The sequence below is a fragment of the Camelus bactrianus genome, chromosome 8 (genome assembly GCF_048773025.1).
Source record: "Camelus bactrianus isolate YW-2024 breed Bactrian camel chromosome 8, ASM4877302v1, whole genome shotgun sequence".
NCBI classification, from domain to species: Eukaryota; Metazoa; Chordata; class Mammalia; order Artiodactyla; family Camelidae; genus Camelus; species Camelus bactrianus.
The window spans coordinates 18,878,952-18,898,219 of record NC_133546.1 but is presented as its reverse complement, the minus strand read 5'-3'; the positions used below and the strand labels follow the sequence as shown (position 1 = coordinate 18,898,219).

Sequence of the window (19,268 nt, the reverse complement as noted above, 5' to 3'; positions counted from 1 at the left end):
TGATATTATAGTGGGAGGGGACCCACAAAATCAAAATTGCCTAGGGCTTATGAAAGTCATAATGTGGCCTGCCTCCTGTACCATGATCCGGGTCTCTGGTTCTACCCGTAAGCCATTGCTTTTTGTACTATTCTGCATGTACTTATGAATTCTGACAACCTTTAATTTTCTTTTTTTTTAATTTTTATTTTTTAAAGTTTTTTTTGGGGGTGGTAATTAGGTTTATTTATTTATTTATTTATTTATTTATTTTTTAAACAGGGGTAGAGATTTTTCAATTTAAAAAATTTTTTTTCCGTATTTATTTATTTTGACATTTTTTTTTAGAGTTATAGTCATTTCACAACGTTGTGTCAAATTCCAGTGTAGAGCACAATTTTTCAGTTATACATGAACATAACATACATTCATTGTCACATTCTCTTTTGCTATGAGCCACCACAAGATCCTGTATATATTTCCCTGTGCTACATAGTACAATCTTGTTTATTTATTCTACATTTTGAAATCCCAGTCCCTGCCCACCCCCCGTTAATTTTCTTTTTATTAAAGTTAAATGTGCACATAACTTTAAGAAACAGCTAGTTCTACAAAGTTTGCAAAGACAAATGTCAGTCTCCAGCCACTTTCCTCCATGAGTCCTTTCTCAGAAGCATCTACTTTGAACTTTTAAAGATACTCTTCTGATATTACCTCCATATCTCTAAGGAACAAGCTTGTAAAGTTACTGCTTGGTTTTTTCAGGTTTAGACATTATCTACTGACTTCCTATTATGAAGATGAAGATTTAGATATCTTGTCTCCTCCAGTCTTACCAAACCCAGCTATAATCACTTCTCTGCTGCTCATCTTCCTACTCAATTTCCCCCCTTTTGGGCATAGTTCCCTTACCCATGGCTTGGTTTCCCTGATCCAGAGAATATATTTCTGATCTTCTGTTGGGGTTGGGGAGAGGCAGTTGCCCAGCTGTGTAGGGAGGGCCAAGGAATTGGGGGATCTAACTACTTCTTACAGTCAATCCTTTTTATCATCTCCTCATTACCCTCTTCTTCCAGGGTATCTGGTGCCATCAATTCCTGGGCTTGGGGGCTAAGATTTCAGTGGAAATCACATTTATTCTCAGCCTCCCCCAATTGCTGACATAATTAGTCATTTCAGGCCTGTAAAGTCAATTTCCAATTGACCATCTACTTGCCTTCTTCAAATTTGTTGTTGTCATGGTCATCTTTATCTTGTGGTCTTATGCCTTACAATAAGCCTCTTAGGTGCAATTTCAATGGAGTTTTGGAAGAAGCAAGATTAGATGATGTTTTTAATCTCCATCTTTATCTGGAAGTCACTGAAGTTGAGTTTTTGATGATACAGAGTTTCAAGAATTTAGGTTTATACAAACACAGTGACTTACAGGGGCTTTTGATTTTTCTGATAATGTTTTATAAAAGTCTATGATCCTATTGACCAATCTTAACACAGCTGTATCCAATATTTTTCAAACTTGAGTAAAGTTCTATCCCTTTTTAAGAAAAAATAAAATAGACTTCTGGCAGTGAGTTACATTATTTTAATTATAATATTACTTAAATGTGTATAAATGTAAATATAGCTCTTGTGCATTTATATAAGCAAAAACAAGAAAACCCCTAACTTAATACAAAAAAATCACAAACTTAATACAAAAAAATCACATATTTAATTCAGATTACCAACATAAATTTAATATGACAGATGTTATTTTAATGGAAATCAATTGCTACTCTAAATGTAAATATGGTACTTAATGCTGTGTCACGGATTCTTTTAAGTTCACCATCCACATACTACCATGCATTGCATGAGAAACAAATCTGCCCATTTCTCTGAATTTGAAATACAGGGAAGCCTTTTTTCAGATATCAGGATTTGTTATCATATGGGCACCATTTAGCAAGAATGCAAACTTCACCTGTTGAGCCTGCATCTGTTCTTTTTAACGTTAGTCTCTTACACATAAAATACAACTTTATGATGTGAGAGGATCATAAATGCAAACAAGAATTTGGCGCTCGTTTTAATTTAGAAGTGTTCTCTGAGGAAGGCTCTGGCGGCACATGTGACTTGACTGATGACCTCCTTAGGTCCTTAGGTCTCTGGGACGCCTCCTTGTGTCTAAGCAGGGTGTACTTCGGCAGAATGACAGAAATGGAAAACACCTTCACCTTGCTTTTCTTTGCAAAGAGCAGATACACGGCTAAAGATGCTTATTGGAGAAGGGTACAGTTGACGTGGTGAGGTAATTTCACTCTAGTGCAGGCAGCCACTAGTTTGAAATCAGTGGTGATTGTGACTACACCAAAAAGCAGTTTGCCCTTATTTTGTAAACAGTTGAATTTACTTAAATGGTCAATACTTAAAATTGTCTGCATAATACCAATAAACTGTGAAAATATTTTACCTTATTACAGTGACTAGATCTTCAGGCTCTTCCTCAGGTCCATGTGACCAGAAACACCCAATAATCACCAAAGAGGCACTGACCAGTGCATCCGCGGCCCCTGCTAGTTCTCCAGGGGAAAGGTGTCCGCTGTCCTCTGGGCACAGGTAACACGGGATGGGGAAACTGATGTGGTAACACGTCTTTTAAAAGCAGGGGGAGAACACAGAAGAGTTTGGCAACCATTTGAAAACTTTAAAAGAGTTTCTAGATTGAAAAAATGGCTGATAAAGGAGGGCCAGTTGGTTAACATCACAACTTGGTCAGGCTCTGGTTTAAGTCACACTGGCCGTCTCCCCACAGTACAGAGAGGCTGCTGCCCAGAGAGAGGAGTCTGGAAAAGAGGGGCCATGGGGATAGCCTGGGTGGTAAAGCAGGTCCCTTTTGAATCAGTCAGCTGGGCACTTTAGTGTTTGCCGTCCAGAGGGGCATCAGGAACACTGCCCTCACCTAATTGAGCCTTCCTGTTGTCCTGGAGCAGGAGGAACACAGCCCAGGCAGGATTCTCAATGTCAGGGGGCATGTCTGTTTGTAAGTGGACCTAAGGGTTCATCTGGGAACCTGAATCCTGGGCCTGGGCAAGGAAGCAGGCAGAGCTAGCCTGAGGGTTATGGCTCCTGCCAGGCAGGCTGTGATTTAGGACACATTCCATTTGCAACATCCAACTGGAGTTTGGGGCGGGGGAGCTAGTGCACAATGTGGGCATATGAAATGTATGAGCACGGCCTGGAAATCTAGATGGTGATCCCTCTCCTTACCAGGCTAAGGTAGTGGATGTATGTGAATTGGCGAGTCTAGCACTGTCCACGGAGAACTGAGTGGATCAAGCAGGGCTTCAGCGAACGGAAGTGTTCCTCCTGCACCCACCACCACACCTATATATCCTCTGCTCTTTCTTACCCTCGGGCCTTCACTTAGGCCTTCCCTTTAGCTGGTTAATTTTTGTATTAGACTGGGTTGTTCAGTTCTAGTGATAGAATTCTAACACAGTTTAACATTCAGAAAAAAGGGAGTTATAAAAAGGGCACCACCTTTGTGCATGGAAACAAGGACTTCTGCATCCTCGAGTCTCTTTCCCCATACATATTCAGCAACTTGGGTGATAGTTTTGTTTTCTCCTCTGTTGGTATCGAACTCCAGCTAGCAGTAGGAGCAAGAGAGGAGTGTGGAGGGATTGTGGGACTGATTCCAAAGAGAAGAGACTTTTCCCTCTCAGTGTTAACTGTGAAAACTCCTCTGGAAGGACTCAGATGGGCCTAGTCGGGATCTCCCAACCTCTCTCTTAGGTTAGTTGCTAAGACTGGGGTTGAGGCCTGTGATTAGCTGTTCCTGAGTCATAAGCCCACCCCAAGGCTAGGTGGACAAGTGATTGACAGCCCCACAAAATTTGACTGGCGCAGGAGAGGAGCAATTGCCTAAAGGAAGAGGTAACGTTCTTTCCAAAAGAAAGGAAAAGATGCTGGTACAGGCAAGACAATAGATTGTCCTTTATGATGCCTATTCGTCCATTAAGGCTCAACTCAGGTATCACTTCTTGATACCCCCTGTTCTCCTATTGGGTTGCGTGTCCCTCTCCGGGCTCATGTTACCTCTTGGCTGTACTGGTGCACCTGTATTAATTTATAATTGTCTGTCTGTGTGTTGGTCTCTCTCACCAGACAGGAGCTTTTTGAAGACAGCTATTGTGGCTTATTCCCATTTGCACACACAGTCCCTCAGTAGATAATGAGCTCTCCGGGAATTTTTTTTTTTTTAAATGAATGAAGACGATGACATAATGGCAGCAAATCCTCTTGAATTAAGAGAAAAGGGAAGGAACAAAATAAAAGTTAAAAGGCACCAAACACTGTGATAAATGGTTTATATTAAGTAATTCATTTGATTCTCACAACAGCATTTGAAGGTATTCTTTCTGTTTCACAGACAGGAAGCTAAAGGTTAAATTCCACAAGCTCACACAGCTGATAACGGTCAATATGATACTTGGCACTTAGGTAACTTAAATCCAGCCTGTTCCCTTTCAGCTATGCCATCTTCTGCCCTCCTCCTTCTTCAGGTTAACAATGAACTTACATAACATAGTTTTGCTTTCTTTTCCCTTCTTAGTAATTTGGACATTTTTTGCCAATAGACTGTTTTACCTAAATGCACTCCCTAGCCAGTTTTGCATATTTCATTTGTTTCTTTGCCCACAAAATTAGAGGGTTGAAGGAGAGACTGTAAAATCCTTTCCAGTGCCAACATTATGAAATTATACAAAGTAAACAAAACCAAGTAAAAGTAACAAGTACGATAATTTCAACACAAGGCCCACTCTTGCTTCGACTGATTCAAGAAAGTTCTGGTTGTCAGTGGGCAGGCACGTGGTGAAGAAGTTGGTCTGGGTTTATGCCCTCTCCTGTCTGCTCATCTTCCTTCTATTTCCAAGCCTCTTTTATTCTCTTTTTATGTCAGTTGCTCTTTTCTCCCCAACAGCTTAGTCCTTAGGTTCCTTGGACCCTGTGTTTCAGCTCCCATACCCTTAATGGTTCTCTCCTCCCTGCCCTCCTGCCATCAGACTTTCCCTGCAGAGCATCTGGGCGGGCTTTGTACCATAGAGCAGACTGAATTGCCCAGAATGCTCCTGAGGTGTGAATGACCTTTAATAATCTCAGGGGTGATCCACAACTGAATGAAACACTTCAATGCAAAGAGCTAAGGCTAATCGTGGGTATTTCAAAATTATGCTTGATCCAGTATGGATTTCTTTTCTTGTAGGGCAATTTCTAGGCCCATCCAATCATCCAAAGTGGCCTATTTGAGGCCAGCCCCTCAAATAGGGAATAGTGGCTCAAAGTGCGGTTCCCCAACCACCCTGACCTAACCTCATGGGTTGTTTGCTAAAACTGCAGGTTCCCGGGACTCACTAGACCTAGTAAATCAGAATTTCAGGTAGCTGGCAGGCAATCTGAATTTAAAATGTATTCCTCAGTGATTCTTAAGTTTACTAAATTGTAAGAACCTCTGCTTTGTGCTAATTATCCTCTAAAAATTTCATACCTTTTTTTTTTGCTTTTTTAGTTATATCACAAAGAATTTTGTTTATAGGGATCTTTAACTTGTACAAGTATTAGATATTTGACTGAAGAATTTAGCAACAATAATTAGCAAATATTCTAGTACTGTTATGTAAGCCACAGAGCTGTACTTTTTTGATCAGAAAAAATAAGAAAAGGTAAATTCTCTACCTTATGTCCCTCTCTTAAATGCTTCCATGTGAGGATTTACTCATAGCCAACACCAAGGATAAAACTGAAGGAGTGCCTTGCTTTTTTAAACATTGTGTATTTCCCTGTGTTTTTATCGTTTAGAGAGAAACTGCATTTAGATAACTCTTGCATTAAATTTGGAAAGAAAGTTTTTTGTTTTTGTTTTTGTCTCTTATGTTAAGATGCAGTTCCCTGTATATGAACAATATCTATGTTGAATCAAGTCTTTCTATATTATATACCCCTACATATGCAGATATCTTTGCATATAAATCTATATATACACTACTCATATCATCATATTTTCTCCTATGTCCAGGGCATTATCCCAGGGACATCAGCTGAGTTTTCTTGAGTTTTCACTGTTCTGTGGTGACTGTGGGGCCACTCAGAGTCGGGGTTAATGGGCGGCATTCCCATCACTTTCTCTGAATGCTCTAAATCCATCTTTGGGGAGGACAGACAGAACCCTATTGCAGGCTAATGTCCCTGCTGCACGGTCTGCAGCTGGAATGCTGGTTGCAGGTGCACTAACTGCTACCCACGTCCCGCTCATCTGCCTCTACTCTCGCCTCCTCCCCAAGCTCCACTCTCAGGCTGTGGAGGAAGACCACACTGTCTGCGCTATGGAAACACAGTCCTCTGGGGTCAAAATCTCCCACTAAATGTGATTTCTCTACTTACAAAGAAACGGGGAGCAGGACCAGCTTGGGTCGGCTTGGTCATCCCATCAAAAGGAAGTTCTTTGGCCTCTTTTGCCCATGGCCTACAGGGTGTATCAGTCTCTGGGTGAGGGAAGAAGGGCTAAAAACAGATAGGGCATGAGTCCCCAAGTAAGGCACCACAGGCCACTGAAGCTGGGTGTGGCTGGAGTCACTCTCCATACAGATGGCACCCATTGGCCCATATGCCCCTTTCCTTAGGGCCTTCCGGAAGCCCAACTAAACATCCTCTCAAAGCTTGAAAACTCAAAAATTCTAGGTCCCCAAATGACTATGTTTTCTAAAATCCTGAGTTAAATTAATATTTGTGTAGCACTTTGAAATTCCGAAGTGCTTTTCACTTACATAATTTTAAGTAATGAAATCCTCAAACACTCCCAAGTGGTTTTATTTTAAAGGGAGAAATCTGAGTTTCCATCAGCTCAACCAGGACACAGCGCTCGATGAGCAGCTTTAAGGGTCTGTAGAATTATCAGTTAAAAGAAAGCTCGGTCCCCCTCCATCCAGCCAGACTCAAATAGCGCTTGCTCTGTCCTTTTCTTCCTGCGCTTATCACTAATCTTACAGATCCTTACTTATTTACCTGTTTTATCTCACTTTCTAGATTTGAAGCTTTTTAGGGCAAGATCTCTATCAGATTTATCTTTGCGTTATTCACAGTGCCAGCGGATCTGGCAGGCCCCAAATTGGCCTTTGTTGAATGAATGAATGAATGAATGAAATTGGATGAATAAATGATACCCATTTCCCATGAATCTTTTGGATTTTATTTCGCTTATGTGAAGGAAATCCCCCCCCAAGGAAGGAAGCTAAGCTAGAGACTTTATGAGGAGCACTGTCTTTCAGGATCCCCCCTCTCCAACAGCATAGGGACTGCGGAACGTCCCGCTTTGTAAATGATAAAAGACTAGGGAGTATTTTCTGAAAAATTCCTCTAAGGCTCCTAGTGGTTCATCTTTACTAACTCGTAAATGTTTAGCTTTTAAATATTAAACCAGCAATAAGCCAGAGCCTCCTTATCAACCACCACCCTTTCCTGTTTGTTTATACGAACTAGGAATTTAGGTTGCTGATTCTTTTTTTTTTTTTTTTTTTTTTGTCATCTTCCAAGTGTGATAATCATGTAAAAGAGTTTCAGGAACACATCGGGAATGAAGTATATAAATAAGAAAAATGCACACACACACAACCAACTCATTTCTTCCCAGATATTATTCGACCAACCCCTCAGCCTTGAAACAGACTCCGTAATAGATGTGTGTTTGTATATTGATAGAATAGACAGTCAGCGCAAACACTGTTTGTACGTATGAACGAATGTAGAACTAAATTTCAAGTTTTTCTTAATATAAAAAAACGACACTAAGAAAATTATATAAAGTGAATATACCCTTGGAAGTAGGACCAGAATTTCCTGAACGTCAACACACTGAGACGGGTGAGTGTACGGGCAAATGAAGATTCCTCGCCTAAAGGAGGAAAAAAACAACATCCCAGCTAGAGCCTGGGTTTGCCTGAGGGGGTGTGACTCACATTTTCGGATACTCTGAATAAAGGGGATCGCGTCAGCGCGAGGCATCCACGCTGGCTCCCGGCTCCCGGCACGCACAGCCCGCTCCCGGAGCCGCGCCGGGCGCGCCGCCTCAGGCTAGCCGAGCGCCAGACCGGCTGCTGCCGGCCGGGCGGGCGCTGATTGACGGGGCGCGCGGTCAGGTGACCCCCGGCGCCACGTTCCCGGAGCCCAGCCTGCAGTGGCCGCCTGGGCCGGGCCCGGGCCGAACCCGGAGCCGAGAGGGGCTGATCTCCCGGAACAAAGTTGCCGGCCCCGCAGCGGCGGCGGCGGCGGCGGCGGCGGCGGAGGGGGAGAGCAGAGGGGGAGCTTTTGCTCTGGGGCGACGCCGGTCAGCGGGCCAGGCTTGCTCGGCCAGCGGCTCCCGGGGAAAGCGAACTCCGGGTGCCCGGGCGCGAGCCGGTTCCCGGGGGCGGCAGCGCGCGCCCCGGCGGTCCTGCGCCCCACCCTCCCTCCTCGGCCTCCGGCACCCTTCTCCCCTCTCCAACAAAGGGGCAGGCCGGCGGCGGGGAGGAGGAGGAGGAGGAGCCCGAGGAGCGAGCCGCTCGCGCACGAAGTTGTGGAGTCGCCTTTCCTCAGAGGAGGGGAGCGGGGAGCGGGCAGCCGCAGCCTGCCGCGGGCTTTCTCCCGCCGAGGGGCGAGGAGGAGCCTCTGGCTCCCGAAGCCGATTGGGGAATCACGGGCAGCGGTGCCCCCCTTCTTTCGGGTCATTTCTGCAGACGGAAACTCTAGTGTTTGGCAAACTTGGTGCCTGCGCGCCCGTTCCAGGTTTGCACTTGGACTGTTTTGTTTTTGGTTTTTGGCGGAACTACGGGGCAGGAAGATTGCACAAGTGAGGGGCGTTTTCAGTCGGGTGTCAAAATTTTTTTTCTTTTGAATCTTGTCTGGTTTTCCATATTTCCTTAAAAACAAAAACAAAAACAAAAAAAACCGACGCACAGAGCCCACACTCACACACACCCCTGCGCTTACTACGTCCCGAACACACCACGGAAGCCCTCGGCCCTCCCGGGACACGGTGGCGGCGGCCGCAGGCGAGGCGGGCCCGCGGGTCACGGAGCAGGTAAGCCCATGCATTATTACGCCTCCGGCTAGGTAATGCGACCACAGCCCCGGGGAAATGGGGTGTAGGCTGCGGGGGGGATGGACTTTTCTGCGGCTTCTGCACCTAGGATCAGCGTCCCGAGCTCCTTCTCAACATTGAGTCTAAGATGTTACCAACTTTTGCGAGCACCTTCCTCGTAATCTCCGTTCAGTTCCCCACGGCGGGATAGAGAATGCCAGAAAAGTGGAGAGAGCTCGGACAAGGTCCTGCGGATCCGTTCAGTAGCGAACGACCCAAACGCCCCCGACTGGTTCTGGGCTTCTCGATTCCCGCAGTTTTCCTCTTCTCTGGGATGAGAGGGTCACTCATCCGTGCCTTGCGCGGTGAGTGGGCCAGTGATCTCCAAGAGGGGACGTGGCTTCCTAGGAGGGCCTGTCACACACTCAGCCCAGGGAAGGCGGGGCCCGGAGGTGTCCGCAAGGACAGGGTGGGGAAGGGTTCCCAGCCATCCGCCTGGCAGGAAACGTGCTGAACTCCGGGCCGTTGCTGCTCCCGAGGGTGGGGCTTTGGAGAGGGGGCGAGGGGCGCTCACTCCGTGCGTAGTCCCGCGCGGTCTCCTCTTCTGGTTTTCTGGACCCTTGGCATCTCTTGCTGCAACTGGTAAGGTAATTCATGCCCCTGTGTGGCTCCAGTTCCGAGGCTCTGGTTGCCAAAGCCACTTTAAAAACCAGGACAACGCTAATTTTAGGCGATGCAACTTTTACAAGGCACGCTGTTAAAAGTAAAATGTTTTCTCCAAGCCCCAGATTACGAGAGGGATTCGTTCCAGGGTTGTTTCAAGGGGAGGAGAAAACGTGCCCGACTTCCAAGAGCCAGGGCCCCCCCATTTTGCTTTACATTGAACTGGGGAGCTCCGGGTCTAATCTAACAGCCCCGCTCTCTGGGATGCCCCGGGGAGAGTCTCCTCTCTACCAGCCTCCAGGTCACCTGGGAGGGTCAGTTGCCGTGGCCGGCGTGAACCGAGTTCGGGGGAGTCCCGATTCCCGGGGTCCGGGTGGGAGCTCGTGGCCCCTGGGACACCTGGCAGCAGCCGCATCAATTCCTTTGTAACTTGCATGGGCCTCGGGAAGTCGGGTGGGTGGGCCCCTCTGGGCTGGTTGCTGGTGGCCGGGAGGAAGCAGGCTGCCGATAGCGCCGCGAGTCAGGCGAGAGCTGCAGGAATGCGAAGCTCGTGGGTGCTTCAGCTTCCAGAGAACCCGGCGGCGAGGACCACGGCTTACGCGGAGTCATTCCCCGCCCCCTGGTCCACATTTATGGAACCGATGAGACAGCTCTTTAACTCTCCTTCAGGTGTTTACCTAAATTTATTGCCCCTTTACTCAGTATTAATCACACCAGTATGAACCTTCCCTTGGAGCGCTTCCGAGAATGAATGGCAGTTCTTGACCCTGGGCGGTGTCTTTCGCTAAGTTTCATGCACAGCGGCAAACAGGCCCTCTGGGCTTCCCTTTCCAGAATCTCTAACATTCTTAGGTTTGGGTTCCCAGTGTAAATGAATGAATAGGTTTTTTGCCTAAGGCTTTCACTGTATTTCCATCATAACTGCACATTGTTAAACATATTTGTATTCTCACATTTTGTAATTTCCAAAATTAAAAGAAAATTATAACATTAGTTTTCCTTTAAGGCCATCCTCCATACTCTCAACCTAGGTTTATGGCCACACGCTCCTGGCTTCTGGTCCATATGACAGCCAGAGATGTTCTGAAGAAAGAATTGGTGAATGTAGAGTCCAGTGTGGGTTTCAGTGAGAAAGAGCTGGCTAAACTTTGCAGAACATCATTATGAGGAAACAGAAGATAGAGCAGAGGTAACAGTAAGTTACAGTTGTAAAGGGCTGAACACTTGTAAAGCAATATCCCATTCATTTATTCTTGTTCTCACCTAGCTTGGTGTGGCAGACCACCTGGCTTCTATACTATAGATGTGTAAGTGGAGGGTCACACATTGTTCGTGATGAAACTTTGATCCTTTCTTCTGACAACCAGTAATAAAATTGCTGCCATATGGTACTCAACCTGGCGACCCCTGACCGTTAGTGGCAACAAGTGGCAGTCAGTGGCTGTGTGTCACTGGTAAAATGGTCTTCTGTGATACTCCCTTCTTCTCATTCTTTTCTTGTCCTCTGATCTCCGTTTCTGCTGTATCTTTGTAACATGTGAAGGATTTTGATTATTAAGAAGAGAAAATTTGAGCGATTATCTTCAAGAGTGGCAGAATCAAATATGATGATGAAGGAATAGTAATATACAAATGAAATAAAGTTCTGTGTGTTCAAACAGTTTACTTTTCTCTTTTGTGGAATAGGAAACGTCTTGAGAAAGTATTGAAGACCCTTGGCTAAGACCAGATATGAAGGAGAACATTAAAAATAGCTCTCCAAGGGAATAGTTGCTTTCAAGTAAAGAGAATTTTGTAGGGTAAAGCTTTTTTTCCTGAATAAAATTTTATGTGCATTCTTCTGAACAATGCTTTTGATTGTTGAATATAATAAAATACACAAGAGTTGAGCAAATCTTTTATAGTGGTGTACCCTTCCAAAGGAACTTAATTACATAATAATCCATAAAGTATAACAGTAGTGACAATATAAAAATGAAAAATGTTTTTATATTCTCACAGAATCTGGCAGACTGATGATCCAACCTATATATGCCTCCCTACTGGAGAAGAAATTGTTCCTAAAGCTTTAGCAGTCCACTACAGTTTTCATCTGCCTCATTTTATTTTTTTAATTATTAAAAATATTTTTTTAATGGAGGTATTGGGTTTATTGAAGCCAGGACCTCGTGCATGCTAAGCATGTACTCTACCACTGAGCTATATCCACACCTCCTGCCTCAAACACTTCAACACTTAAAATGTTTTTCTAAGGTAACTTTGCCCTCCTTGTTACTAGAACACAGCCTTTTCCTAACTGGTAAGGAAAAAACAATATTTTATGTATTTATATTTTTATAAATAATATAGTGTTTCCTTGAATGTTATATGTTATAAAACATGAAAACTTCTAAATATTGCATAAATATGTAAAAGGAAATATATTAAAAAATAATAATGCCATACGGTGTGTCCTTGAATTAAAGAACTGTGTTGTCTAATCCTAGCTAGCAGTAAGCTCTGGTTCTGATTTCTATTGTAATATGTGAATTAATGTCTGTTATTTGCAGAGTAATATTTGGATGTGTTGATTATTATATTCCCAATTAAATGATTAATTTATTTAACTGGCACCTAGGGTGCCCTTAAGGGGCTGTTAGGATATAGCCAAGCTGTTGAACTTAAACTTGAATTCTGATTCTGCTTGGGTTGTTGGGGCATTGTGTACCAGAAAGCATTCTATTGTTGACATTCTTACAAGGTGGTTCTGCAGGGTGGAATCCTCAATTCTATCCTAAATTTTAAAGATGCCTCTGGCTAATTAATTACTAAAGATTAAAATTATTTTGAGGGGTATCTATTCTCAGCAGAATTCACATGATGTATTTTCCAGAATAAGATCTGTGTCAATGCATATAGCATGTTACTGTCCAGATTTATATATAATTCAGACCATTAGTGAGATCAAGTTTTTTTTTTGTTATATCTATCTATATGTATATCTATATCTATATATATATAATACACACACATATACATATATATATCTCAGAGGCATCTCAAATTCAGTAAATCCAATTCACACTCATTATTTCTTCCTTAAGAGGCTCATCCTCCACTGTTCTCCAGCTCAGTGGATGACTCAATTGCCCTAGTCAAATTGGGCAGTCATTTTGCACCTCAGTATCCTGAACCTCTCATATCCAATCACTTCCCAAATCCTATGAACATTCTTTATTTAATATCTAATATCCTACATGCCCACCCACTTCTTTCAATCTACCTTTATTTAGGCCACAGTCGTGTTGCTTTTCAGCTTAAAACCACCTACTGGATTGCCACTGCTCTTTAAAGAGAGATCCAAAAGCATTGACATGGTCTACAATGCCCTGTCTCTGGTCCTGTCTACCTTCCTCACCTAGTTCAACAGATCTTTCTTGTCTATCTTCTTTCCAAAAACACTGGCCTTTGCTCAGATCCTTGAATGCTCCATGATTCTTCCTGCCACTTCACATGGGAGCCTCTTCTACTCTTCCCACCTCTCTTTTTTTGCTAATTAAATTCATCTCATCTTTGAAGGCTTGACTCAAAAGTCACTCCTTCAAGAAAGTCTCTAATTGCCCAGGGCAGGTCAGATTCCTCTGCTGTATGCTCATATTACTCTATGCTTCTCCTTTGTACATTTGTAACATATCAGTATTGTAATGAAATAATTCATTATATGATTAATTGCTTGGTGTCTATGAATTTCAAAACAGTAGAGGCTGTCTCTTTTTTTAATATTTTTATTGAAATATAGTCAATGTACAATGTTGTGTCAATTTCTGGTGTTCAGCACAATGCTTCAGTCATATAGGAATATACATATATTCGTTTTTATATTCTTTTTCACCATAAGTTACTACAAGATATTCAATATAGTTCCCTCTGTTATACAGTATAAACTTGTTGTTTATCTATTTTATATATATTAGTTAGTATCTACAAATTTCGAACTCCCAATTTATCCCTTTTCACCCCCCTTCCCCACCCTGGTGACCATAAGTTTGTTTTCTACGTCTGTGGGTCTGCTTCTGTTTTGTAAATAAGTGTGTCTTTTTGATAGTCATATTTCCATTGCCCAGATCACTGCCTTACACATAGTAGGGACTGAATAAATATTTGCTGAGTGAATGGCTACTATGTATAACTATATACAATTGTACTTGACTCTATATATAATGTATATATAAAACTTAATATGCATAGTCATTTATATAGTCATTATACATATAGTCATATATTACATGGCAACTTATACATTATAGTCATATTTTCATTTTCAAATTGGTACTTTACATTTTTCATTTAGGTATTGATGTTGATCATTAAAGAAAACTGAAAGTTTTAAAAAGAAGACCCTGTAAAATCTTTGGATTATACTGAAACTCGGCTAAGATGGCCAAGTATGGTGAACACGAGGCCAGGGCTGACGATGGGCAGAACGAGTTCAGTGACATCATTAAGTCCAGATCTGGTAAGTGATGGAAGCTTAAGAATGTGATTTATTTTTATGCATAAACTACTTAGAAGTTTTTTCCGGCTTGTTTTGTACTACTCTTGTAAGGCAAACTTCTTTTGAGAAACGTAATTCTGACACATGACTACTATACTGTACAAGGTAATAGAATATCTCTGCTTTTCCTATTTTAGTTTCTCAACCCAACTTGGTCTCATGGTATGTTGACTGGCATTGCTTGCTTGGTGAAACTGCCACCCATAGTTGAATACTGTTCATTTATAAGGCTGCCCCTTGAACACAAAAATGCAGCTTAAAAAATGAGGCTTAAAGTAGGAAGTGCCCCCAAAAGGTGTCCCCCACCTGTGCTTCCCTTTTTGAAATTTCTTACGAACCTTCTCAAGGAACAGTTTTCACCTAAATAATCTAATAAATCAGACTAAAACAGATTAATAGTTTTCATATACACATTTAAATTGAGAATGTCTTCCAATCTTTGTATAAAACTGAGTGCTTTTCGATTCTGGCTGTACAAATGAATCAACTGAGAAGTCTGTTTTTTTTTGTTTTTTTAAATGCAGATGCACTGGCTCCACTCCAGACCTGTTGAATAAACATTTCATTGTTTTAAAAAAGATTCAAATATGATCTGAGGTAGACTCTAAGGGGAGATATTTTTGAGCAGCCAAGGCCTTTCTAAGTTTTGAAAATTACACAGAACTCCACCCTGGGTGTGAACACTGTACTTAACTAACTTTGAGAGTTACTTTGGGATATAAACTTACATCCAGTGACACTTTAAAACCATAAAAGGAACCTAAAGTCTGCTTTAGCTGTATGAACCATCTTTATATTATGCTAGGAAGTTATTTCTTATTTATGAATCTGCAGAAATATGCCCTGAACAAAAAGAAATATGTACTGAAAATCAGCTCTAAATTAACAGAGATACACATTTAAGATACACATTTCCCAGCGTAAAACTGGTGTCGGTTGATTGGTAAAGATTTTGGTTATTACAGTCTTGGCTCTACGTATGTAGCTAAGTATTATGTAACTTGAAGGATCTTTTAGGGATACAGCTTAGTACCCTATTTTAAATTATGCTCCGAGGATGTTTTATTCCTCCCAAATTCTTTTTGTTTGAAATTCTTCAGTAGCATAAAGTACTATGCAGATATAAGAGATTATTAATGTAGCGTACAGAATGTATATCTAGAAATATGTAAATGTAACAAGGAGGAAGATAGAAGTGAGACAATGTAATGTATCCCTGCTTGTCATGATCTGTAAATTGTGAGGAGTTACGTTCTTAAGTAGTTTTCTGAGTCAACCTCCATTATAGTAAGCCCTTTGCTATTTATAACTATATACTTTAGCCATGTCCATAAAAAAGTAATTATATAAATTAAAAAATACTAGATATATATATATGATGAGTACACATAACTTCGAAACTATTCCTTAAATTAAAAATGGTCATTTAAAAAGACTGACTTCTCATACACTATTGAGGGATAGTTGGGTAGAAATTATGACGTATTTTTAGCGTATGCATGCTAATTGGCTGAGTAGCTTTGTGTTTGGAGTTTTCTTCCTAGGGAACACACAAAAACATACAAGCAAAAAGTTGATCATAGCATTTTTATTACAGAAAAAAATTGGAATCACCATAAAAATCCAGTATTGAAAATTGAGTAAATCATAATTTAGGGAGTATTTATAAAGTAGATTATACATTCATAAATATATACATATGAACATAACAGTATGTTCTTGATATTGTTAAGTAAAAAATGTGTGCAATATGAAGTCATTTATGTGAAAAATATTTTTTCAAAAAAGTTTAGCAGAGTGTACACTAAAATGTTAATAGTGCTCATCTTGACATTTGGGGATTGTTTTTCTCTTTTTGCTCATATGTACTTTCTAAAACTTTTCAGTGAGGCTGTATTACTTCTTAATATTTTTAAAGACAAATTGCTTTGAGTGTTTTAATGCCAAGGCGGTGACTATTACTTCTTTTTTTGATGGCACCTACTTCAAAACACATTGAAAAGATAGCTGTTGCATTGTTGAGATCTGAATCACATTCTTTCAGCTGGATTATGTTGCAAAAAGTAGGTAAATTTGGGTTTGAATGGGCCTGTTTGTTCCAGTCTTGCTTTCTGGAAGGCACTTTTTTGATTCTTTTAAGGTAGATATTCATATAGTGGTCATTTCTCATGGTACTCTAAAATTTACATATTGAAGAGGGATTTTTAGTTCAGATTAAGTCAAAGGAATCATCTACCTATAATGTATATTTTTTAAAGTTGTTCCGTGGACCTGTTCCGTACTGAATTTCTTGCTTTTTGATTTTTTTTAAAGGAGTGTTTTCCTGTTAGAGAATTTTAATTCTAATCTGTTCCTCTAGGTTTCTTCCTTTTGGGGGACTGGTTGTGGGGTAAGGGGTAGAGATTGGGATGGGAAAGAATTAATGTTGAGAGTATTCTGATAAACTCGATCTCTTGGTTTATAAAGATTCTTTTTCCTTCTGGAATCCTTGGGTTTGAACAGTCTAAAGCCTGGTATTATAAAAATATTTTAAAATATTTATGCATTTTATGTTAAGGTATTAGGATTGTTTATATTGCCCTCATTCAATGTGAATTTGCTTTATGCTCTGTGTGAGATTTAATCATTTTTAAAGTTATTTTCACCATCTAAACAGAAATTTGAAATATCAAGAGTAGATAATGAAATAGCTTCATGAATGTAAAACTTACACATTTCTTTATGGTTGTAGTACATTTGCCTTGGATTTGAGTGAATTATAGAGAAGAACTGGAAAGAATATGACCTTTATAATTTAGGGGTTGGGGCCAGGTTAAAGTAGTTCTTCTCTAACTTGAAGACATACAAGTCAAGTTCATCCATCATCAATGAGTGCATTTTTGACAGCCCGAATCAGTGGGCTTCAGAAAGCTTAACAATTTAGTAAATATTTTGAGAGTAGGCCAAGAATAAGAATTTTTTTTTTAAGTGAAATATGTTGTCAATGGAGTCTGTAATGCATAAACTTCTGCTTGGAACATTTTAAAGGTGAAATAATAAAATGATTTGAAATACATGTAAAATCAAAGAATAGCCTTGCTGCTATTTTATTCTGTCAGTAGCTGACACACTTTCATGCCACTAACGTAGAATAAGTCAATCTTTTCTGTTCTTCTTAGCGCTGTTGTGTTAAGTTTTAGCTCAGAGTGCCCTAAAGAGGGTAGACCTCAGGGCTAAAGGCTGTGGCAGCTAGCTCCAGGTGAGGATTTGGACTGTTAGGGATTTGAATCATAGACTCTCAGATGGGAAAGGGCCATTTGTTGAATGAATTGTCAGTAAACTTTATATCTTTGTATGATTCAAAGCATTCTTTAAAAGCCTTTGGGCAGGAAGCCTGAGTGTAACAGTTTTATCATTTCTTCCTTCACCTTTTCTCTTCTTGTGTAATCCTCGGATCTAGTTGTTGAGGGAACCTTAAGATGCCACATGACCCGGCTATGCCTGTGCAGTGATTACCTAGACTCTGCTTGCGCACCTCCGGTGATGGGCTCTCACTGATGATGACGAGGATGATGATGATGATAATTACAATGATAATTCTAGCAACTTACACTTATTGAACACATACTGTGTGCAAATATGGTGCTCAGAGTTTAATCCTCATAATCCCTGTTTTACAGATGACAGACATGAGCCACACAGAAGTAATTTGCTACACTGGCCTTCTTTTTATTTCTCCAAAGCCCCAGTCATGCCTACCTCAGGGCCTTTGCACGTTCCTCTTCCCTTGCCTTTGCCTAATGAGTTCCTTCTTGTCACCTCTCATGAGAGAACTTCCCTGCTGACTTTAGAAAGTAGCTCTCCCAGTCACTCTTGACTGCCACCTTATTTAAATTCCCCATATGCACTATATGGCACTTTTCTTGTTTTGTGTGTTTGTTAATGTACTTCCTACTAAAATTTAATTCTGCAAGAGCATGCACCAATACATCAGTGGCACCAAGCCCAGTGTCTAGCTCATAGTAGGTGAGCAAGGAATGTTTATTCAATGAAAAAGGCTACAGAGCTAGAAAGTGCCAGAGCTGAGATGAGAACTCAGGTGATCTTACTCCAGAAACCCTGCACTTGACCTCTAAAGAGTGCCCAGTTTTCTAGTTTACAAGGTAGCTTATTCTGTTGCTGCTGGATGACTTTTTCATTTTGTGCCTAAATCTATTCTTTACAAATTTTGTAGAGTATTAATTGTGTTCATACATCCCTCTGCCTCTTCCACTGTAGTTATAAGGTTGAGACCCTGGGCAGAGCTGCTCCAGACTGCTGGCTGGCATCAGAGCCCTGCCAAGGGAGGGCCCTTTGCAGGAGACACAACCTGCTGCTCCCCCTCTGATTACTGGCTCTGGTCTTTGTCCTTCCTTGTTAAGAGTTAGCAAAGGGGAAAATACCGGAGGACAGGCAGTCTTCTTCTGGGTGGAGAGTAGAGAAATTGATAATCTGTTTCTGATGTGAATTCCCTTTTCTCTTTCCCTCTGCCTGCTGCTCAAGGCTTTTAACTGGCTGATTATAAAAAGGTAGTGGATTTCAGATGCACTGCGATCTGGCACTATTTAAGTCCTGGTCTGATGCCCAGATGGGTATCTGTGGCGTTGAAAAAGTTGGTAGAGGTGCGGGGTGGGGGAGGGTAGAAAGGAGAGGCCAGTGACATAAAAATAAAACAAATTATTTAATATGGAATATCATACCTGGTTACATTTATAGCAAGCCTCCTAAAAAAATGCTATGCTTGCATAAAAATAATCTTGCTTAACAAGATGCGGTTTTATGAAAATATGAGGAAGGTTACTTTACTTGTTTATCTTTCAGAGGCCTTTCATTAGAAAAGACAGTGGTTACGTTGTACTTTAGGGAGTCACTGGTCTAGTTCTTTTTCATTTAAAGAAATATCTGTGAGGGGATTTTCCTAAAGAGTTTAAGGGACTGTGAAAAATAGTTCTTTCTTTTTTCCTGAAGCTTTACTTGGCT

General features: G+C 41.3%; 1 protein-coding gene across 3 annotated transcripts in view; it reads left to right on the top strand.

Annotated features, from left to right (window-relative positions):
- The first annotated feature begins 8,929 nt into the window (after positions 1 to 8,929).
- Positions 8,930 to 19,268, top strand: part of UTRN (utrophin) — a 457,676-nt gene continuing 447,337 nt past the window's right edge. For 2 of the 3 annotated variants that reach the window (XM_074368225.1, XM_010965836.3), the window contains exons 1-2: positions 8,930 to 9,073; positions 14,067 to 14,231. In XM_074368225.1, the coding sequence (XP_074224326.1) occupies positions 14,153 to 14,231 (79 nt within the window). In that variant the 5' untranslated portion in view covers positions 8,930 to 9,073; positions 14,067 to 14,152. Of the gene's footprint in view, positions 9,074 to 9,582; positions 9,716 to 14,066; positions 14,232 to 19,268 lie in introns of those variants that run through there. The other variant, XM_074368224.1, reaches the window with a different exon arrangement.